Genomic DNA, 22774 nt, shown 5'->3' with positions numbered 1-22774 from the left:
AAAAATAATTAAATTAGGAGAGACAAGTGAATAAAGAAAATGATTTATAACAATATACAACATACAACAGATGTGTGACTTGAGCAACAGCCCACATTCATTGTGTCTGAGAGATGAGGTTGACATGAAGCAAATGTGACCTCAGGTATAGTAAAAAGTTCAACAGGATACATACAAATAATGTGGCTTTTCTTAGTCAGACACAAAAGGTCTGTGTGTGTTAATGTATCATTTTAATACTTCACACTTCATATTCTTATGTCGATAAAAACGCACAACTGATATTCAAATAGTCACGAGCCTAGCTGCAGTTACGTGATGGATTAAGTTGAATTTGAATTACAATAAAAGAGATATCATTGTCAGAGTGTCATTTTAGGTTAATCATTATCCCTGAACATAATGTAATGCAGCTGTTAACTTCATCCTCTCATTAAGGTAGTGACCGTTTTGGATAATGACAGCGGGAGGACATGTATGCATGCGCATGAGTCCTTAACACAAATGTGACTTGATAGAAGATCTTTTGCGCTTGGACTCTATACCCCATAGAGTGTGTTTGGAGAATAAAAATTCTGAGCGGCAACAGAATATGTTTATAATGTGTGTACTATGACCTGTCTATTATTGAAAAACCAAATAAAAACAGTTGAAATGTTTTCTATTGTCATTGCAAAAATTTGCACATTTTGAGCCACTGCTGTGGTTTAAAGTGTGTCAGCCCTCAGGGCCCCCCTACTGGTCTGGGGCCCCAAGCAGTTGCCCGCCTGGCCTGCTGACAAGCCGTGCCTCTGAGCATGGTTCAAATCTGACTTGTGGCTCCTTTACCGCATGTCATTCCCCACTCGGCTGTGGCTCAGTCAGTAGAGTCGGTCTTCTCTCAACCTGAAGGTCGAGGGTTGGATCCCCAGCTTCTGCTTAATGTCCAATGTGTCCTTGGTCAAGACACTTAACCCTGCTACTTCATCGGTGGTGTATGAATGTGTATGAATGGGATTAGTTGCTTTTGATGGTCAAACTACATAGAAATCTCTGGCATCAGTGTGCCAATGTGTAAAAGTGCTTTGAGTAGTCAAAAGACTAGAAAAGTGCTCTACAAGCTCAAGTCCATTTACTCTCGTTACACTTTCCTATCTCTAAAATAAAATAATAAAAAACCCCATAATTAACCTTTAAAAATACAGTTGAAATGATACAAACATAGAAAGGTAACAATAAAATAAGTATTTTAAAAAGTTTTACATATAACTTTTGGCCTACTTTGCATTTGAGGAGTCATGCACATGCATACATGTCCTCCTGCTGTCATTGTGAAGTATTCAAATGATACATTTACACACACAGACCTTTTGTGTCTGACTAAGAAAAGCCACATTATTTGTGTGTGTCCTGTTGAACTTTCTACTATACCTGAGGTCACATTTGCCTCATGTCAACCACGTCTCTCAGACACAATGAATGTGGGCCGTTGCTCCCTGATAACCAAACACATCCTTATTAGGGAAGAACCATTCTTGGGCAGGGTTAGATCCCAAACCAATGGTAAGACATCGGGACTGGCTATATAAAACGCTCTGTGAGATGAAAACTTTCACAGAGCTTAATTCTCAAGAAGAAGCTTGAAAATGGTGTCTAGAAAGGTCTTGTCCATCGATGGCGCTATCACCTTCGTGGTTGTCGTGGTTGTCCTTGTTCCATCGGTACTGCTGTTCGAAGAAAACTTAATTAACAGATGCTTGGAGGTTAACAAGGACAAAAAAAAGTAAGTCTCTTTGCATTTTTAGTCCAAGCTGTTGCCACTTGAATTAACATCTGGGTTGTGTAAAAACATATTTTTTGCTACCATATTCATATATATGTATAAAAAATGGAGTAAACAACTTTTCCTGTACCAAGTAATAACATTTATTTTTCAGCTGTGAAAAAGCACTGGCTCTGTTCAAAGAAGCCTATGTAGGGAAGGACCCAAAAACTGTCACTCCAGACAAATACAACGATCTCTTTGATGAGTTCCCCTTCAATCATCCATGCGAAAAAGTAAGCATCCATAACCACACATCTATCTGAGTAACATCCTTATTCTTAAATTAAAGCAGATGTGTATACTTAACAACGGCATATCATCTCTTTTGGGGTTAGTCAATGCTGTGGAGCAAAACAAGTGATTTGGTCAAGTTGGTTGGAAAAGAATGCTACTTCCCCATTGGACGCACTATGTTGGGATACATGCTGGACGGTTTTTTCTGGTGTGGGAAGGAGAACAGCCCGGGTAAGTCATTAGTCATAGTGACGTTAAGACGTAGCCTTTAAATCAGAAACAGTTCAGTGTAGTATCGGCTAAAGATGACCAAATTTCAAGTCAAAATCTGGTGAAGGTACAGTTAGCCAATCAGTGGAACAAACTACCTGCTGATGTGAGGTCTGTAGAAACTTTAAGTTATATCAAAACATTACTTTTCTACCGCCTTTGGCTGCTCGTTTATTTTGTGAGTTTCTGTGTCTGTACCTTTAAATGTAAATGAGCTGTGTCTGACCACGCCCCCTCTCTGGAAGGGCTAAGGTGGCTCTGGCTTTCTTGCACTATGCCTCATTGTTTATGATAGAAAGGCAGACTCAGAGGGCAGAACAAACATTGAGCTGTGGGAGTGTCACCCACCTGGGGGAGGGGTTACTGCCCTTTGTGATGTCACACAGGGAAAATCTCAGAACGGCCTGATTGATCACACATTTTCTGAAAAGTGGAGCAGGCAAAAGACGGGGAAGATGGACTTTTTGTAGACAGACTAGAGACACATTTTTAGTCTGAGAACAGCATGGTTAAGTGTTTTGCATAATATGTGACCTTTACAAATGTGCTTTTGAATCTATAATGAGTTTATATTGTGTTGGTTTATTTGTGTCTTCTGTAAAGCACTTTGAGTTTACATTTCTATGTAAAGTGAGATACAAATGAACTTGAATTGAATTGAATACAGATAAAAAGACACTTTGTCATTCCTGATATCTCTCACAGTCAGTTGTATCTTTTTAAAGCCTAAACTGTGTAAACTATCACACAAACACTTATTGTCTTTTATTCTAGAAACTATCACTGATTTTTCTCAGTGTACGAAGCCCAAAATCAACCCTTATGATTCATTTTGGACAACGGCCGCCATCAGGGTAAGTACCCAGCAAGAAAGTACTCATTTTTCATCACTTACATTAATTCAGGTGGAGGGGCGCTCTAAACATCAGCATGAAGGAACTAATGCAGAGAAAGAATCATATTTAAAAGAGGAGCAGAATGATGATAGGTTGAAAATCAGGGAGGAAAGCCATGTGATTGGTTAGATGAGTACCGCTGACGAGACAGCCGATTACCCATTGACAGCCCAAAAATGACAGCTTGAGAATGACAGCTCAAGAATGACAGCGGAAACATTCAAAAAGCGATGAATGAGAGATATACCCGATCATGAAGGCAGTTATCGTCTTCCTGAATGAACTTACTTGTTCTTAATTTCTCAAACACTTTTCTGTCAAATGTCAAACACACAACTGAGCCTTGCTGCAGAAACCTGACAGATAATGAAGTATGATTGTTTAATTAATTGATTGATTAATTGGTTGGTTGATGGATGGATGGATGGATGGATGAATAGATAGATCAACCATTGTATGAAATAAATAATTAATAACTGGTTCTTATGTCTGCTGTAGTATGCACAATATGCCTGTGGAGAAGTCAAAGTGCTGCTGAATGGAGAAAAGGACGACCCATACAAATTGGACAGGTAGGCAGCAGCACTACACTTGAAATGTGGACAGTTTTATGAACCCCTCAATGATAACCAAAAAATGCTGTGATGTTTGACATGACACCTGCACAGTGCATTAAATATGAGCATTAGATCAACTGATGGCAGCAAGTAAATCATTAATATTACATCAAACTTTCAGTATAGTATGTTAAGTTTCTCCCAGCTGTTGCTCTATGCTAGCACAGGGGTTGAAAGGGTGTTTGTTATTCTTGTTATTCTGTTAAATTGAAAGATTGGAATAAAAAAATAACACATATTTCAATATGCAGTGATAAATAACATCTAAACTGACATATTTGAAAATATTATTCTCACAAGTAATGTCTTCCCTCCAAGTGTCTGCACCCCCCCCCCCCCCCAGAGTATGGAGAGCACATTTGTATTGTATAATAAAGTGCTATACAAATAAAGTCTGATTGATTGATTGAGATGAAAAAGACAAAGTATTACAAAGTTTTAAAATATCTCAGCCCTTTACTTGTACTTTTAAATGCTGCCTGATGTAACGGCCCCTGTTAACCTGACTTGTTTTATTTTTTCTCAATGTTTCTCTTATGTTATTAGTTACTTGGCAGAATCTGAGGTACCATATCTTGAACATCCCAGAGTGACGAAACTGGCTGTTATTATGGCTGTTAAGAAGAAAGGGTACGATTTCATTTTTATTTCTTATGGGAGACTTTTGCCACATCGCTTTGAAACTAAATAGGCCTGTTTTTTTGCTGTAGTTGTCATCAGTTGACTTAAAATACATACAAAGACAAATTGGTAAACATAACAAACCATATGCTGTTCTGTGTCCTCCCTGCATTTCTTTTATTTAGGAGACCGGGATGCAACGACAAATCCCTCAAGGAATTAAAAAATGAGATGAGAAAAAAAGGAATCGTTTACGATTGCAAGGAAGTGTTCGAGTAAGTTCACTGAAGATCACGAGTAACATCGTTCTATGCTGAGGTTGTCACATATCAATCATGTTTATTCCTTTTGTGCTTCGTATTGCTGTTATCTGTTTTTAGAAGCTGTGAGCTCTTTTAGTATCATCACATCTTTGGTCCTTTTGGTCTCAGCTCGTGTTGTTGGGTTCTTGTGTTGCCTGCGTTCTTTTTGTGGGTGTCTTATGACGGTCGGGTTAAATGTGTTTGTTGGGTCTATTGTTGTGTGGGTTCTTATGCTGTTGGGTTGTTTCTTTGTTGTTCTGTATTATGTTGTATTGTCTATATTCTTGCTGTTGTTTATGTTCGTCTGTGTTTGGTTTCTTTTCTTTATTCTTTTTTTTATGTCCGTGTTTTTCAAGGTGCTATATAAAAAATAAAGTTATTATTATTTGTTTCATTGCAGAGCCCAGCTGGAGAAGTGCAAACATGAAAAATCTGCTGATGGAGTCTGTGAATGTCAAGAGTTACTTAAAATGTGATTTGACTGACTCAGTTGTGATCGCACAATAAAAATAATTTGAGCAAAAATGAAAGCAGTCTCTGGTTTAATATGAAAAGGTCAAAATGCAATGAAGTGATGTTTAGTTAAGAAATCTTGAAAGGTAATCCTAATGATACATTTATTTTCAGTGCTATGTCTGTAGTGATTCAATGAGTATTGTAGGCACTTATCTCAAACCCCACAGCCTTACTAGCTCCTTGAGTTACTTCTATTCCACATGAGTTTCCAGACACATTTTACTCAGTTTGTTGTCTTAGTTATGTGTCCAACTTTTGAACACTTGTGCTTTTGTGTTTCTTTTTTGATCATTTGAAACTGGAAGCTGCTGCCTCAGTTTAGACGAGGGTGTATGAAGATAGAGAAAAACACGACATCTCTGAAAAGAAAAGAAAGTACTTATTAAAACACACACCTACTGATGGATTCATTCTTGTGGGTGTAGAACTAGAATGTCCACACACACACACACACACACACACACACACACACACACACACACAGAGGAACTTTAAGAGGGGGAGTGTGGACCTTTCAGTGTGTGAGTACTGCTGTGGGCAGGAAGGAGGAGGCTCAGCCGCTGAGCAGTCTTTACCTCCTCTTTCCTTTCCAGTGACTTGCTGCTGTGTCACTCGTACCGTAATCAGTGTGTGTCTGTGCTGGGAAGGAACGTGAGGGTTTCTCTCTGCACAGATGTGGCACATGAAGGACGCCCCCGCTGTAAAAAGCACAACATGGGATTCCCTGACATGTGTAGTAGCTACTGCCTGAAATATTGTCGTAGTTTAAGTCACTGTACCGACCATGAACAAAAACATGCTAATCATAGTCTTTAGCATTTTTAAGACAATAACAAGGTCCTAAAGTCAATTTACTACTCTGGACTTTCACTTACACAGAATAGAAACCATAATCAGACTGATAAATGAAACGTTTCCGAAAGTATCCATCAGTTCACTAAAGGGTTAATGCTAACAGGCTAAATGATGTGTGTTTCTTCTGCCTACATAACCAAGAATAATGATAAAGCTCTGTTTCATGCACAGAATGGCTAGCATGCAGCATTTTTTAAGCTGACTGTAGAGCAATACACCTGTGATAAAGTCTGAATGTGTACTAAAATAGTTAATTTAGGGACTTTAAATTGTTATGAGGAATGCAGACAGACCCACAATAGGCCTACAGTTGTGTTATCAAGGGTTTTTTCTTAAGAAGTCAAATGTTATTGTGGTGACATGGTGATAACAGATTACCCCGACAAACCCCCCCTGACTAAAATAAATAAATAAATAATAATAATTCTTTATTTGTAGGACACTTTACATGACAGAAAAACAACTTGCTTTACAGCAGCAGTTTAAAGGAGACAATCAGAAACACAGAAGATATAAAACTTCATGAGGACTTCTGTAAAAAACATAAAACAAATAGGAAAGTTGTTATTTTATTTAAAAGTCTTGGAGAGATCATCACCTTCATTGTTTTTTATCGTGGTGCAAGAGGTTGGTTTCATTTCTTGTTGGTAGGATATTCCCAGAGAGACTGAAATGGATGCAGCTTTATAAATGTAGAAATATTGAAATAGGTTTCAGTAATAAATGAGTTGACTAGACAATTCATGGTTGGACTGCCTGCATAATCAGGTCGATGACTGGAGGAGTGGCTGCAGCGTGTTTTCCCCTTTCCTTCTTCCCTGAATCAATCTCTGAGTCAACACCTTTTAGAACAGCCTGTAAGAACTTTGAGTAACCAAATAAACCTGCAAGATGTGTGAGTTTCCCTTTAGCCGCAGCACCTGACTTCTGATTTTTGTCTGTGCAGGTCATCTTTTTGTTGGGTCTATTGTTGTGTGGGTTCTTATGCTGTTGGGTTGTTTCTTTGTTGTTCTGTATTATGTTGCATTGTCTATATTCTTGCTGTTGTTTATGTTTGTCTGTGTTTGCTCTTCTGTGTTTGGTTTCTTTTCCTTTATTCTTTTTTTATGTCCGTGTTTTTCAAGGTGTTATATAAATAAAGTTTTTATTCTTTGCTTCATTGCAGATCCCAGGTGGAGAACATATTAAATACCTGCTTATGGAGTCTGTAAATGTCAAGAGTTACTTAAAATGTGATTTGACTGACTCAGTTGTGATCGCACAATAAAAATAATTTGAGCAAAAATGAAAGCAGTCTCTGGTTTAATATGAAAAGGTCAAAACGCAATGAAGTGATGTTTAGTTAAGAAATCTTGAAAGGTAATCCTAATGATACATTTATTTTCAGTGCTATGTCTGTAATGATTCAATGAGTATTGTGGGCACTTATCTCAAACCCCACAGCCTTACTAGTTACTTCTATTCCACATGAGTTTCCAGACACATTTTACTCAGTTTGTTGTCTTAGTTATGTGTCCAACTTTTGAACACTTGTGCTTTTGTGTTTCTTTTTTGATCATTTGAAACTGGAAGCTGCTGCCTCAGTTTAGACGAGGGTGTATGAAGATAAAGAAAACACGATATCTCTGAAAAGAAAAGAAAGTACTTATTAAAACACACACCTACTGATGGATTCATTCTTGTCGGTGTAGAACTAGAATGTCACCTCTATTATATGTGTGAAGCGAGGGCGTATGTATGTCGACACACACACAGGAACTTTAGAAGGGGAAGTGTGAACCTTTCAATGTGAGAGTATTGCTGTGCGCAGGAAGGAAGAGGCTCAGCTCGACCACAGTCTCATCATAACCGGGATGGAGTTCTTCTTGCGGACTTTCATTTCATTTTTGTTTTCACCGCTGCGGAGCAAAAAAGGAGGGAGGGAGACGCGTCTGTGTCGGAGAGTCGGAGCATAAACTGCAGCATGATAGAATAAACACATTAGCCCGGTTCTACGATCTCCCTGCTTTGGCAGATCTAAAATCTTTATATATCGCCCACCACTACAGGAAGCTTTAAAATGGTTTCTAAAAAGGCTTTGGCCATCGGGGTTATTGTCACTGTCGTGGTTGTCGTGGTTATTGTTGTTTCTTCGGTACTTCTGACTCAAAAAGCTGAGTTCAGGGAAACATTCATGAAGAAGTGTTTGGAGTTTCCAGAGGAAAAACACATGTAAGTCTCTGTATTTCAGTTTGTTGACACTATTTTGTTGTTGAAATTGACTACGGTATTTATTTACATTAATTTTTCAGCTGTGAAACTATTTGGACTAACTTTGAACAGGCCTACGTAGGAAAGGAGAAATGTAACTTTTCTGACCAAAACTATGATCAACTCTTTGCTGAGACCCCCTTCAAGCATCCATGTGGCAAAGTAAACATATGATCAGCCTTAATCACATTAATTAAAGCAGATTCTTATGTGTATACATATTTACCAACGTCACATCAACTCTTCTGGTATTAGACGATGTTCTGGAGCAAAACGAAGGATTTGGTCCATAAGTTCACCAAGAAGAGAGATTGCTTCTTCACCTTGGAGGACACTTTGTTGGGATATGTACTGAATGGACTGAGCTGGTGTGGGGAAAAGGGAAACAATGGTAAGATTCATGAGTCACAGTGTATGGCATATAGCCTTAAAAATGGAAACAGATTGGTGTAGCAGCTAAAAAGACAAAAACTTGCATGCATCAACCCCACAGAAATACACGGATAAATACATCATTCATCCAAATGTTTAAAGCCAATCTTTACACAAGAACTGTATTGTCTCCTCCATTGATTGTGTAGTCTACTATTGTATTGTGTGATAAACCAGGTGTAAATATTCACATTTGGCTCCAACACGCTTTCAAGTAATAAGCTGCAGATATTGCACAGGAACACGACAGTGCAAATTGGCCAGTTTATATTTAAATGTATTAAAACGTGTACTTGACACCAACATAGCCTACATATATTGAGTCTCTCACAGCCAATTTTTGTATAAAATAAAATAAAAAAATAAAAAACAAGCTACAGAAATGGCTAAAACATTATGCTAACTGTTATCTAACGGTTAGTAAGTTAATGACGAAGCTATCATAGCTTTACAACAAGGTGAGACAAGATTACTGTTCAAAAAATCCGTACAAAAGTCACAAAACTGTTTGATATTAAATTCATAGACTGTCCTCAACTTACCACGAAGATAAAAAGCACTTAAACCAAGAAAAAACGAAATTACTGTGTCGTATTTTTGCGGAGCATAATTTACAAATCACGTTACCATGGGGACAACTTACAGCTGAGACCGGCAACAATTAACAGGGCTCACCACTTAAGTCTGCAGGGGCTCCACCAGAGGGCGCTCATGTTAAACACAACATAGGCTACCAGTCCCAGTGAAAAACTTAACAAGAACCTGACAAGAACACATCAGTATTGTCATTAAAATATCAAATTACCTGCAAATATGGGCCAAAAATGTCAAATGATGGCAATTGTAATAATTAGCTCAGCTACATGCTTCTGCCAAAGTGAATTGTGACTCTAAATTGTGAAAAAGTAACATTCATCAATGTGTTCTTTGTGTGTTCATGTCTTTGTTAATCCAGAAACATTCACTGAGAATTGTGAGGACTGCCTGCCCAACCCTGTTAGCTCATTCTGGAAAATAGCCTCAACCAGGGTAAGTATCCAGAAGAAAAATCAATAGTTTGAACCAAAAATACACTGATTTGGTTAGTGACATGTATGACGGTGTGTGTGTGTAGTTTGCACAATATGCCTGTGAGGGAGCATCAGTAATGCTTGATGGTGAGAGAAAAGAGCCATACGATTCTAAAAGGTGAGCTGCACTACACTCAACATGTGTACCCCACCCTTCAGTGAAAAAAATAAAATAAAGTTTCTCCGCTCTTTACTCGAACATTACGTTGCTTCATGTGAGAGCTCTGATTTGATGAGCTTGCTTTTGCTTTTTTGATTTTACTTTTAGTTTCTTTGGAGGTGTAGAGGTTCCAAATCTTCAACCACCCAGAGTAAAGAACCTCACTGTGGTTCTGGTCACTGAGGAGATTAGGTACGAGTTCATTTCTTTAAAGCAGTTGTTTGCCTTCATGCTGTAGAGTATAATTGTATAACTGTCTGGATGTCCTGTAAAGTTTTTGCTTGGCATTTAATAGGTGTATAGTTATCAGTCCAGTTTCTTTTTTTCAGGGCCTGTACCTGTGATTCCCTCGGGACTTTAAGGAAGGACCTGGATCAAAGAATAGGTTGTGCCTGCAAAGCAGTGACTAAGTACGTACGAATAATAAGACATTGTCCAATACTGCTGGTGTTAAAAAGACATCATGTTATTTTGTGTATTCATTCAGTACATCTCGTTTCACTGTAGATCACGTGTGGAGACGTGTATAGAAGACAACACGCCATGTGGAGCCTGCTGGTGAAGGCCTAAATGTCAAACTACAATGTTAGCCAAAAACAATATGAAGCAGCTTAAAAGAAATGTAATTAAATCGTTTTTTTATCCCTACAAAATGTATTAAAGTGCAATTATATGTCTTGTAGATTCAGTTTTTGGGGGTTCACGATCCATGTATGTCTCAAAATCTTTTAAAAATATATATTTCTCTTGACCTGACTTCTGATTTTTGTCTGTGCAGGTCATCTTATTGATCTTGCCCTTTTTTTTATTTTTTATGAATGGGTTGTATTCAGTTCACTCACTGGAAGTTTCCCACGCTAATCTGCAAAAGCTGTAAAAAATGTTGATTAATACAATTCTTTACAATTGCAGTGGCCCTTATTTCTCTTTATCTCTATTTATGCTGTATTTTTTGTTGACGATGTATGTCTGTAGGTTAATTACAGAGTAACGGCTATTCTTATATTATTTGTTTTAAAAATATCATTTTAAATTTGCACAGCCTAATTAAATTGGTAGACATCGACAGATTCGGTAAAACCTCCTACATATTTTTGTGCATTTTCTGCCTTTATTGGAGAAATAGGACAGTGGATAGTCGGACATCAGGGAGAGAGAGGGAGAGAGAGGGAGAGAGAGAGGAAGAGAGAGAGAGAGAGGGAGAGAGGGAGAGAGAGAGAGAGGGAGAGAGGAAGAGAGAGAGAGGGAGAGAGAGAGAGGGAGAGGGAGAGAGAGAGAGAGGGAGAGAGAGAGAGGGAGAGAGAGAGACAGAGAGAGAGAGAGGGGGAGAGAGAGAGGGAGAGGGAGAGAGAGAGAGAGAGAGAGGGGGGGAGAGAGAGAGAGAGAGAGAGAGGGGGGGGAGAGAGAGACGGGGAAAGAGAGAGAGGGAGAGAGAGAGAGAGAGGGGGAGAGAGAGAGAGAGAGAGAGAGAGAGAGAGAGAGAGAGGGGGAGAGAGAGAGAGAGAGAGAGGGGGAGAGAGAGAGAGAGGGAGAGAGGGAGAGAGAGAGAGAGAGAGAGAGAGCGGAAACTCCGCGGAAACGCGGCTTCTCCTACGTCCTCCTGTTAGCTGTAGCATTAGCTGCATGGAACGCTCGGTTCTAGCCCCCCTCGATAAAAAATGATCAGTGCGTCATTGTCAGTGTAAGATCACTGATCTAAGCCCATTGGCTCGTTGTGGCAAGTCCTGCAGCTCATGTTGAAATTTCCGAGACGCGTGCTGAGCAACTGACCAATAACGACAGAGCGGATCGGCAGACCAATCAGAGCAGACTTGGCCCACGTGGGGTCTAACAGTGTGGGCTCAACAGAGTGTAGCTGACGGACTCAGAGCGTAGAGGGAGCAAGGAGGAGCAGTACATGAAAACAGACACTTTTTTCAGACTTTAGCTATTGTGAACCTACAAAAGTAGATTAAATATACGAACCCCAAAAAGGGCAGAATATAGGCTCTTTAATGAAATGTCAATGCCTTTAAGAAAAGTAAAGTTGGGGAAAACTGTATAGTATTGCTGTCACTATTTTGTTGTTGTTGTCTGTGCGGGTGCTCCGTCATCCAGGTCATGGTCAGTTCAAAACCTGAGCCAAACACAACTGGACTACGTTGAAGATCTTGAAGATGTTTCACCTCTCCTCCTCTGAGACACCATCTTTCACCAACCTACAATGCTGTTTTGAATTCTCTCTCAAACCAACTGCCCCCGTCCCACCTTGGAACACGTGACCCCAACGACCCACAAACAGCTGGGAGGATTTACGACTATAGGAGAAACAAGGTCAGCGACTCGGCTAACGACTCTCATGTAATGATCCACAGAGGGTTACATTTCTAACTCCTTACAAACCAGATCACTAGCAAGGACCACGGCACAACCAAATACGTTTAAGATATTTAATGATAGATCGTATGAATGTGCGACAGAAGAAAATATGCTAAGGTAATGATTATGATGGAGAGGGATGTTGTCGGTTGGCTGGTCTGGAAGGTTGGACTGACTGCAGGCAGAGGGAGACTCAGGATGGGGGATCCGTCTTAAGCGTAATTCTGCCCCGAGCTGATCACGTCCCAGACTGTGCCCAGAATTAGACAAAAGAGATGGATGAGGAAGGAGGTTGAGTGGATGAGAGGGAGGGAAGGGAGGGTGGGTCGTCGAAGAACTGAGACAAACGGTGTGGAGTGGGATGGCTCAGTATAAGTAGGCTTGTCAGGTGATTGGAGGTGTGGCTTGGGCGTAGTCCTGCTCCCGAACCTAAGTTAATATACATTAACTCCATTTAAGTTTAGAACTGAAGAAGACTTTCAGAGGAGAGGTGAAACATCTTCAAGATCTTCAACCAAGTCCAGTTACCTTTGGATGAAGCTTTGAATTTTGTTTAGTGTCTTTGAGTGTTCAGAAACCTCCTAAGGCTCATGAATTATTATTATTCTAAAACTCTGATTTACTGTAGGGTTCAAAAGCAACGCTGCTATCTAATCACGTTCAACTGACAATCTCACTCCTACCTGAGGGCAGAATTTCATATTTTTTTTACAATAAAATGTTTCAAACAAAAGGATGTGGAACTTTCTCTTGGTGTGTGATCATTTTTGTGTTGATACATTAGAAACAAAATATATAATCCGAGTATCTACAAACGTCCTCAACACATCCTACACCCTTTTTGAACAGGTACTTCTTAAAAATTGAGACATTAGAGAAAGTATGCTGTTTGTCAGTTTATTTTTATTATTCATTTAGATATTTTCATGTAAACTTTGTCATAAAATGTCAACGTTTAGAAAAGACGCTGGCGCTCAGGATGAATGTCCTCTAAGGGCTTCCGTACACTGGAAAACCCTGACCTATATTTTATTGACTATCTGACTTCAAGATGCACGTTGATTAATGTGTAGTTTAAATTCCATGAGTTATCAATAGTTTTCAGAAAAGTGAACAAAAATATTGTATCCAATCAAGCTTTCATTATCTTCTTTGTGCAGATTTCTTGGGGATTCTGCTCTCTGACTGTTTTCCCTTCCCCCCCTACAGAATACATGTCTGCTAAATCTTTCCAGTACAGCATATGATAAATAATTGCCAAACTAAGACATTTAACAGGAATTATTTAAGACAAAGGTCATGAAACTAACTTGACAACATTTAAACTAAAGTCAGATGTGACCTGCAGTTGAATCCTTTCAGAGCATGCACATTGAATTCTGACCATTTTGATGGATTATTATTTTATTTTATCTTTATAATGCCTCGTTGATGTAAAAAGAAGAATGTTAGCCCCTTCTCTACCTGTAATCTCAGGCACTTATTGTATGTTTTATGCTGCCCCCTACAGGTCAAAGTACCCAGGTTGATAACTTTTGTGCATGCTTGTGTGCCACATCTGCAACCTCTCTTCAAAGTTGCTCTCCCACACTCCCTTTTCATTTGTAGAAAAAGTGAGTTTACAGAAATCCCCAAAGTCAGTGTAAACTGTGTCAACCACGAAAACCAGCCTAATTTATAATACACTTAGATTATGCCTGCTACATCTATGGGACTGAAAATGGATAGAGGATTTGAGTTATTGAAGTATTTTGAAAAGTGTCTTTACAAAAATATTACTTATAGGTACGAAGTACTTTGAGGTTTGCACAACCTCAATGTTAACTGTTAACCAAAATATTGTGATTAGGAAAGAAGAGCCCAAAAGAAACATGTTTCTTGTTGTATTACATTTTCAGATGCAATTCTTTCTGACATGTTATTGAAGTATTTTGAAAAGTGTCTTTACAAAAATGTCATGAGTCGTTTTACGGCCTGGGGAGGAAGCTTTAAATTACGTTCATGTTCTGCAGGGTAATACACTCGAGCTGAAAGACTTCTATCAAATACACTATCAAATACTGTTCATTCGATAATGTTGTTTGCTTGTGCCGTATTTTAAGCATCCATCAGCAGAAGTTTAATAATACTCTAAAAGCTTCATCACGACCTTTGAACAGCTTTTACATTTCTAAGAAGAAGCTGCTGAGATTTGAAATCACATCCTCTGACTTCCTCAAATCTTTAAGTATTTCAAATAGAGGTCGAAGAGAGCAACACTGGTGATGCTGTTAAAGAGAAACATGATTATTCACGTTATCGTCTGTGGTGCCCCACCCTGTCTGTCAAACATGATGGGACAAAAGCAATAATAAAAAGTATAATATGTCCTACACATTCCATTCATCTTATGCATATACTTCCTGTCTTCTGTTTCTTAGGTTATTAGTGTGAAAAAAAAAAATATATATTGTTTCGATGAGCAAAAGCACGGATCACTAAGTTGACATGATACTTGTTCAAATATGAGGCCCTTGTCGTTGGAATCTGAAGTGTGATTATAATTGTCTGTGTGAATTAATTTGATGTCACTTGTTTTGGCTCTAAATATTCAAGCCAAACAACTTAAAAAAGATAAATAAAAGATAGATAAATACTTTATTCTTCCCATTGGGGAGATTCATGAGTGTCCCATATCTCACTAGCTAAAAACAGAGAAAAAATAATTTCAAACTGCATAGATATTAACAGATGATTAAAATACAAAAAGTTGTTGTAGTCCTAAATACTTCTTATAATGACAAGAATCCCCAGGGTGTTAGGGAGAGAAACAAGAGAAAGGCAGACAGTGACAGTTACAGCTACAGCTACAGTCATGAGCTGCTATCATTGGCCTGTGTGTTAAAAAGCAAAATGGCTATGGGGACAAAGGATCTCCTGAACTTCTCAGTCCTGCAGCGCAGCACCTATAAAAAGTAAACAAAAGTAGAGTTTGAGAAGTGCAACAACTGTGCATTATTTAGTCATTTTCACTTATCACGAGAGTGAAACCACTACACCCTATTACATCATGTTCACAGAAAGTAAGGACAAATAAAAAGCAGAATTGCGTTTCTGTCAAAGGGCTGAACCTGTGGTATAGTTTTGAATTCTTGATTTCAATCTATGTTATGGATTGAGAGGTGTTATGGTTCTTATAAAATATCTTATGAGATGCTGGAACTTCAGTTTTTGTTTCTCACCCCACAGCTTCGTCCCAAAACTTTTTTGGTCCCGAAATGTATTTATTTTGTAAATTTCATCTTTACATGAAATGATCATATAATTACGTGTTCTTGCTTTGTTTTTGTGTAGTGGTTTAATTATTATTATTTTTTTTTTAATGCTGAAATAAACTTCATTTCTATTAAGTGAGAAACAGTGAAGCTTGGGGTCTATTTTAAATGTTCCTTTGGTAGATAGTACTTGATTTAGTGCCCTTTGGGGTTCCCTTTCATTGGATTAAAAGAATATGTATTTCTTACAGAAGTGAAGTAGCTATCATACTATAAAAGAAGGTCATCTTTAACAGGGTTTGGACTGGTGCACAATGAGGCACTCATGAGGTTACTGGAAAGAACCACGTGACTAAGATAAGACACTATATGAGAAGGAAACTTCCACAGAGGGTTTTTGTTTGTAATTGAAGACACTTCAAAATGGTGTCTAAAACTTCTATAACTTCAAAAAAAAATTCATGGAGAAATGTGAGGCATTCCCAGAGACAAGTGAAAAGTCAGTTCTCTTTACTTAAATTTTTTGGCTATTTCAATAAACATCAAGGATTTAAAAAAAAGAATAAAAAGCCTTATACATATTAACCAAAGCAGATTTTTAATTTGTTTATTTAACAATGTCAAATACACTCTCTTGGGGTTAGACGATGTTGTGGAGTGACACAAAGGATTTGGTCCAGGACTTCATTAAGATGAGAGAGTGTTTCTACACCTTGGAGGAAACTTTGTTGGGATATGTGCTGGATGGAAAGAAGTGGTGTGAGTGCGATGGTAAGATTGAACAGGCACTGTGCATCACAGAACCATACATATCAAATCAGTTTATTGTAACATGCTATAGTTCATTTCCATACGGTAATAAGCTAAATCCATCAACAAACTCCAAATGTGTACTTTGACTTTTTTGTCCCAGCTTTAAACATCATCTTCCAATATTTATTCTATTTTTGTGCTTTAGAGGGAAACCGAATGTTTTATATTATCAATCAAAATAAGTTGTACGATGAAGTGATGATCTTAGTACAAGTAAAACTGTCACACATAAGTAAACTGCACCTTCAAAAGTAACAAAAAAAGGAAACATATATCTTTCTGTGTCTCTCTGCATGTCTGTGTGTAACTTTAATAAGAGGCATTAGGGGAATTAAAACCTTGGGTGACACCCCTGTTAGCGCATTCTGGTCAGCTGCCTCCAGAAAGGTAAGGTCCCATAATGCAATCACTAGTTTTACCAACAAATCCCTTAAGTCTGTCAGTGACATGAAGGGACCTACTGTAAAAGTGAAAGTAGGGACAGAGGTCATCAGACCAATGTCATCATCAATATGTCTTTGTCCTGATTGTCTTCCTGTTTCCTTCACTTGCATCCTTACCTTGCATCTTAGCTCCTCCTGGTTAGGAATTTAAAGCTAGATGAGAAGTAGAGGCACATGGACGGAGAATGCAAATTTGCCATGTGAGAAAATCTTATACAGTAGTTTACATTACTCCACTTTTAGGACCCATCGGTCTGTGATTATGCATACAGCCAAAGCCGTCAGAACACTATTAGAGAACAGGATTGGAGATACATTTCTTCAAGTCTTCAGTCTAAAATCTTACATGTTGTCAGTTTGTTATTTTATAGTAATTTATAATATTATTACAAAAATACTGCTTTAAAAATTATGGAAGAGGATTAGGGCCACTGAAAAAAAAAAGAATTCTTACTTTAATCTCAGTGTTATGAGATTAATGTCAGAATTCAGACTTTTTTTTCGGAGCCAGAATCCTAAAAAAAAAGTCAGAACCAAAAAAAATTGTTTATAGTGGCCCTAATCCTCTTCCCTAAAAAATCACCTTACTTCTTGATATAATATGTATATTCTTATGTCTATAGTTTGCACAACATGCTTCTGGTACAGTCACCGTAATGCTCAATGGTCAGAACGAAGAGCCATTCAGTCCTAATAGGTAAGCAGCCATATTGAATGTATTATGAACTAGTCAATGATAAGAAAACAAAATGAACACATTGATTTGTTTAAAACAACGAAGCCATCAAATGACTTAAATTATTCATACTCATATTAGCTCAAGTCCAAAAATGTTTTGTTTCTCAGTCCTTGACTTTTTGTACATTTTGTCCTTAATTGACATATCTAAATGTTGCTCTTTTGCTTTTGCTTAGTGTCCTTGGAAGTGTTGAAATTCCAAATCTTCAAGCTGGCAGGGTGACCAAAGTCAACGTTTATGTTATTACTGACGAGAATAAGTATGATTTCATTCTAAATAGTTGGCACATTTTTGCCACATTTGTTTTTTTCTAACCGTTTCATTCATATTTCCATTTTAGTTGTCATTTTTTGCCGTAGCTTACATGTTGTATGTTTGTTTAAAACAATGAATTACGTGATTAGAATAAAAAATAGGGAACCAGATATAAACCAATTGTTGTGCTGTGTCCTTCTTGCTTTTATTTTGTTCAGGGGTCAGTGTAACAAACAATCAATCAAGGATTTGTGCAGTAGCCTGAACGAGAGACAAATTCGATGTTTTTGCTGTGAAGTGACAAAGTAAGCTCACCACAGCCTATAATTAATGTTGTACTATGCTAAGGAAGTCACAAAACGCCCATGTTAATTTCTCTTGTTTGTTTCTTTCACTGTAGATCACAACTTAAGAAGTGCATAGCAGAAAACCCACCATGTGGAGCCTGCTGGGCAGGGCTTCGGGACTCAAAGTCTAATGACACCATCAGACAAGACACAACCTAAAGCAACTTAATATCAGAATCAGGCTTTATTAATCCAAAGGGGAAATTCTGTAATATAAAACTCATTTAAATCTGTTTAGGTTTCTTTTCAGTCCTTGCTTGGTCATTAATGAGCTACAACATGTTTTGCTGATTAAGTTTCCAGTTTCCCCTAAAATGTCTAAAAAGGCTTCATATGTTAAGTTACGAATCACATTTATCAGCATTTCCTTTATTTTTTATTTTTTACAAAAATGAGATGGTTCAGATGAATGTATCATTTAAAAAACAAAAACATCTTTACAGCAAAAAATCATATTGCTTTCAGATTTTGTTCAACTGATGCTCTCATTCTTATTGTGTGATAATATTTGAAATACGTGGAATTGAATGTATTTATTTAATTAGGACAATGCAATGTAACATAGTTTTGATACAGAGCATGAAACTGATGTGCTGCACAGAGAATCATAGCTAATGATAATTTCCAACTCTTGTCCATCCCTCGTTGGGCCTTAAACAACGTTTGTTATTGAATTGAAATCAGTTGTTGGAAATTATAAGAAATCTGCATATATTGATTAACTGGGTGTAATCTAACAAAACAATAATCAGAGAAAGAAAATGAAAGCAGGCTGTCACAGTCACAGTGAACAGCAGAGAGTGAGAGGGTTCGAGTGAGCAGTCTGGGTGCATTAACTATCTCTCTGCAAAAGCAAAAAATAAAATATTGGAACAATATAAAAGTCAAACACAAAAGCAGTTTATTGACCAGAAAAGTGCAACACCTTTGTTTATGCAGTCAGTTTTACTTTGCATGTGTGTCCCTCCTCTGGTGTGTTATGTAAAGAGGTCATCAAGGTCCTAGAAAATTCCACATTCTACAAGATCCTTCTTTATGTTAATGATTAACCTATAATAAAATAATGTGATATCTCTTTTATTGTTTTTGCTCTGTACACATATCATGTGTGATATAAAATGTAACTCTTGGGATACAATACTGAAGTCCCACTTTTGAGGACCCCACTGTCTTTTTAGCTTGTTTCCATCAGTGACCCTTATACGAACCCTTCACAGGAAACCTCTTCTATCAGGATAAAAAACGTGCTTTCTGCCTTTCTGTCTCATTTGTTTTCAAAATAAACACAATTTCAAGTTTGTGCTCTATTAGCCTGCCCATGGCGACCCTTAGCTGACCCAACGATAGGCAAAAGGTGTGTTTGACATTTTCCCATTAAAATAATTTAACGATATTCTTGAATCAAAAAAATAGGATTGTTAGTTTTACTGAAACATTTTGATGAAAATAATACCCTCATCATCCATATAGGGAAGTTAATACTTATTCAAGCAAGTGTTGGGATTTGTTTAGACAAATTTGGTTATCAGTAAAATTGCAATATCAATCCTCCTGGTTTGATAGTTAATGGTCCCCAGTGTGTTTTGTCACAGAGTAGTAATGAATCAATAAATCTTATCATAAAAAGTGATAAAGTTTGGCAGAGTTTGGACTTTTGCATCACAAGGCAGACCGTGAAAAGAAGACTTCCACAGAGCTTTATTTTATACAAGAAGCTTTAAAATGGTTTCTAAAAAGGCTTTGGCCATCGGGGGTACTGTCACTGTCGTGGTTGTCGTGGTTATTGTTGTTCCTTCGGTACTTCTGACTCAAAAAGCTGAGTTCAGGGAAACATTCATGAAGAAGTGTTTGGAGTTTCCAGAGGAAGAACACATGTAAGTCTCTGTATTTCAGTTTGTTGACACTATTTTGTTGATGAAATTGACTACGGTAATTATTTACATTTATTTTTCAGCTGTGAAACTATTTGGACTAACTTTGAACAGGCCTACGTAGGAAAGGAGAAATGTAACTTCTCTGACCAAAACTATGATCAACTCTTGGCTGAGACCCCCTTCAAGCATCCATGTGGCAAAGTAAACATATGATCAGCCTTAATCACATTAATTAAAGCAGATTCTTATGTGTATACATATTTACCAACGTCACATCAACTCTTCTGGTATTAGACGATGTTCTGGAGCAAAACGAAGGATTTGGTCCATAAGTTCACCAAGAAGAGAGATTGCTTCTTCACCTTGGAGGACACTTTGTTGGGATATGTACTGAATGGACTGAGCTGGTGTGGGGAAAAGGGAAACAATGGTAAGATTCATGAGTCACAGTGTATGGCATATAGCCTTAAAAATGGAAACAGATTGGTGTAGCAGCTAAAAAGACAAAAACTTGCATGCATCAACCCCACACGAATACATGGATAAATACATCATTCATCCAAATGTTTAAAGCCAATCTTTACACAAGAACTGTATTGTCTCCTCCATTGATTGTGTAGTCTACTTTCTATTGTATTGTGTGATAAACCAGGCGTAAATATTCACATTTGGCTCCAACACGCTTTCAAGTAATAAGCTGCAGATATTGCACAGGAACACGACAGTGCAAATTGGCCAGTTTATATTTAAATGTATTAAAACGTAAATGTACTTGACACCAACATAGCCTACATATATTGAGTCTCTCACAGCCAATTTTTGTATAAAATAAAAAAAAAAAAAAAAAAACAAGCTACAGAAATGGCTAAAACATTATGCTAACTGTTATCTAACGGTTAGTAAGTTAATGACGAAGCTATCATAGCTTTACAACGAGGTGAGACAAGATTACTGTTCAAAAAATCCGTACAAAAGTCACAAAACTGTTTGATATTAAATTCATAGACTGTCCTCAACTTACCACGAAGATAAAAAGCACTTAAACCAAGAAAAAACGAAATTACTGTGTCGTATTTTTGCGGAGCATAATTTACAAATCACGTTACCATGGGGACAACTTACAGCTGAGACCGGCAACAATTAACAGGGCTCACCACTCAAGTCTGCAGGGGCTCCACCAGAGGGCGCTCATGTTAAACACAACATAGGCTACCAGTCCCAGTGAAAAACTTAACAAGAACCTGACAAGAACACATCAGTATTGTCATTAAAATATCAAAATACCTGCAAATATGGGCCAAAAATGTCAAATGATGGCAGTTTTAATAATTAGCTCAGCTACATGCTTCTGACAAAGTGAACTGTGACTCTAAATTGTGAAAAAGTAACATTCATCAATGTGTTCTTTGTGTGTTCATGTCTTTGTTAATCCAGAAACATTCACTGAGAATTGTGAGGACTGCCTGCCCAACCCTGTTAGCTCATTCTGGAAAATAGCCTCAACCAGGGTAAGTATCCAGAAGAAAAATCAATAGTTTGAACCAAAAATACACTGATTTGGTTAGTGACATGTATGACGGTGTGTGTGTGTGTGTGTGTGTAGTTTGCACAATATACCTGTGAGGGAGCATCAGTAATGCTTGATGGTGAGAGAAAAGAGCCATATGATTCTAACAGGTGAGCTGCACTATACTCAACATGTGTACCCCCCCCCCCCACCCCCCCCCCCACCCTTCAGTGAAAAAAATAAAATAAAGTTTCTCCGCTCTTTACTCGAACATTAAGCTGCTTCATGTGAGAGCTCTGATTTGATGTATTGGATGTTGCTTTTTTGATTTTACTTTTAGTTTCTTTGGAGGTGTAGAGGTTCCAAATCTTCAACCACCCAGAGTAAAGAACCTCACTGTGGTTCTGGTCACTGAGGAGATTAGGTACGCGTTCATTTCTTTAAAGCAGTTGTTTGCCTTCATGCTGTAGAGTATAATTGTATAACTGTCTGGATGTCCTGTAAAGTTTTTGCTTGGCATTTAATAGGTGTATAGTTATCAGTCCAGTTTCTTTTTTTCAGGGCCTGTACCTGTGATTCCCTCGGGACTTTAAGGAAGGACCTGGATCAAAGAATAGGTTGTGCCTGCAAAGCAGTGACTAAGTACGTACGAATAATAAGACATTGTCCAATACTGCTGGTGTTAAAAAGACATCATGTTATTTTGTGTATTCATTCAGTACATCTCTTGTTTCACTGTAGATCACGTGTGGAGACGTGTATAGAAGACAACACGCCATGTGGAGCCTGCTGGTGAAGGCCTAAATGTCAAACTACAATGTTAGCCAAAAACAATATGAAGCAGCTTAAAAGAAATGTAATTAAATCCTTTTTTCATTCCTACATCATTTATTAAAGTGCAATTATATGTCTTGTAGATTCAGTTTTTGGGTGTTCACGATCCATGTATGTCTCAAAATCTTTTTAAAATATATATTTCTCTTTCTTTTCTTATAAATCATTCTTGCTTTGACTGTTCAACTGATGATCGCACTTCTGATTTTGTGGCATTGAAATATTTAAATTAAAGTGTCTTATGAAATTGATTGTCATTGATGAAAATTAGGAAAAAAAGATCAATGTGTTGCTTTACCTTATGCGGCTGATTGGCAGCAAAA

The 22774-nt window shown here is 37.7% G+C and overlaps 4 protein-coding genes across 6 annotated transcripts; all 4 read left to right on the top strand.

The window, feature by feature from the left end:
* The first annotated feature begins 1483 nt into the window (after nucleotides 1–1483).
* On the top strand, nucleotides 1484–5274 carry LOC110004189 (ADP-ribosyl cyclase/cyclic ADP-ribose hydrolase 1-like). The gene is made up of 8 exons (XM_020659737.3): nucleotides 1484–1762; nucleotides 1917–2037; nucleotides 2140–2269; nucleotides 3083–3162; nucleotides 3703–3776; nucleotides 4368–4451; nucleotides 4628–4717; nucleotides 5145–5274. The coding sequence occupies exons 1-8, from the start codon at nucleotides 1626–1628 to the stop codon at nucleotides 5218–5220; spliced, it is 792 nt and encodes a 263-aa protein (XP_020515393.1). The 5' UTR covers nucleotides 1484–1625; the 3' UTR covers nucleotides 5221–5274.
* A 2643-nt stretch (nucleotides 5275–7917) lies between these two features.
* On the top strand, nucleotides 7918–10778 carry LOC109976791 (ADP-ribosyl cyclase/cyclic ADP-ribose hydrolase 1-like). The gene is made up of 8 exons (XM_020626776.3): nucleotides 7918–8326; nucleotides 8407–8527; nucleotides 8621–8756; nucleotides 9753–9826; nucleotides 9912–9985; nucleotides 10136–10219; nucleotides 10357–10437; nucleotides 10535–10778. Exons 1-8 carry the CDS (start codon nucleotides 8175–8177, stop codon nucleotides 10587–10589), a joined length of 777 nt encoding a protein of 258 aa, XP_020482432.2. The 5' UTR covers nucleotides 7918–8174; the 3' UTR covers nucleotides 10590–10778.
* Nucleotides 10779–16210: 5432 nt separating this feature from the next.
* Nucleotides 16211–19311, top strand: LOC136177229 (ADP-ribosyl cyclase/cyclic ADP-ribose hydrolase 1-like). 3 transcript variants are annotated; one of them, XM_065949093.1, is made up of 5 exons: nucleotides 16225–16410; nucleotides 17519–17592; nucleotides 17810–17893; nucleotides 18108–18194; nucleotides 18290–19311. In XM_065949093.1, the coding sequence occupies exons 1-5, from the start codon at nucleotides 16375–16377 to the stop codon at nucleotides 18393–18395; spliced, it is 387 nt and encodes a 128-aa protein (XP_065805165.1). In that variant the 5' UTR covers nucleotides 16225–16374; the 3' UTR covers nucleotides 18396–19311. The 3 variants fall into 3 exon arrangements, with proteins under 3 accessions (XP_065805168.1, XP_065805165.1, XP_065805167.1); XM_065949095.1 differs by having other exon boundaries at nucleotides 16235–16839; XM_065949096.1 differs by lacking the exon at nucleotides 18108–18194 and having other exon boundaries at nucleotides 16211–16410.
* A 555-nt stretch (nucleotides 19312–19866) lies between these two features.
* On the top strand, nucleotides 19867–22533 carry LOC136177228 (ADP-ribosyl cyclase/cyclic ADP-ribose hydrolase 1-like). Its single transcript, XM_065949092.1, has 8 exons — nucleotides 19867–20110; nucleotides 20191–20311; nucleotides 20405–20540; nucleotides 21545–21618; nucleotides 21714–21787; nucleotides 21958–22041; nucleotides 22179–22259; nucleotides 22359–22533. The coding sequence occupies exons 1-8, from the start codon at nucleotides 19959–19961 to the stop codon at nucleotides 22411–22413; spliced, it is 777 nt and encodes a 258-aa protein (XP_065805164.1). The 5' UTR covers nucleotides 19867–19958; the 3' UTR covers nucleotides 22414–22533.
* The last annotated feature ends 241 nt before the right edge of the window (nucleotides 22534–22774 follow it).

Source organism: Labrus bergylta, chromosome 20 (assembly GCF_963930695.1).
Source record: "Labrus bergylta chromosome 20, fLabBer1.1, whole genome shotgun sequence".
Taxonomy (NCBI): domain Eukaryota; kingdom Metazoa; phylum Chordata; class Actinopteri; order Labriformes; family Labridae; genus Labrus; species Labrus bergylta.
Note: the sequence above shows the minus strand (reverse complement) of the source record. Positions and strands in the feature narration are given on the sequence as shown.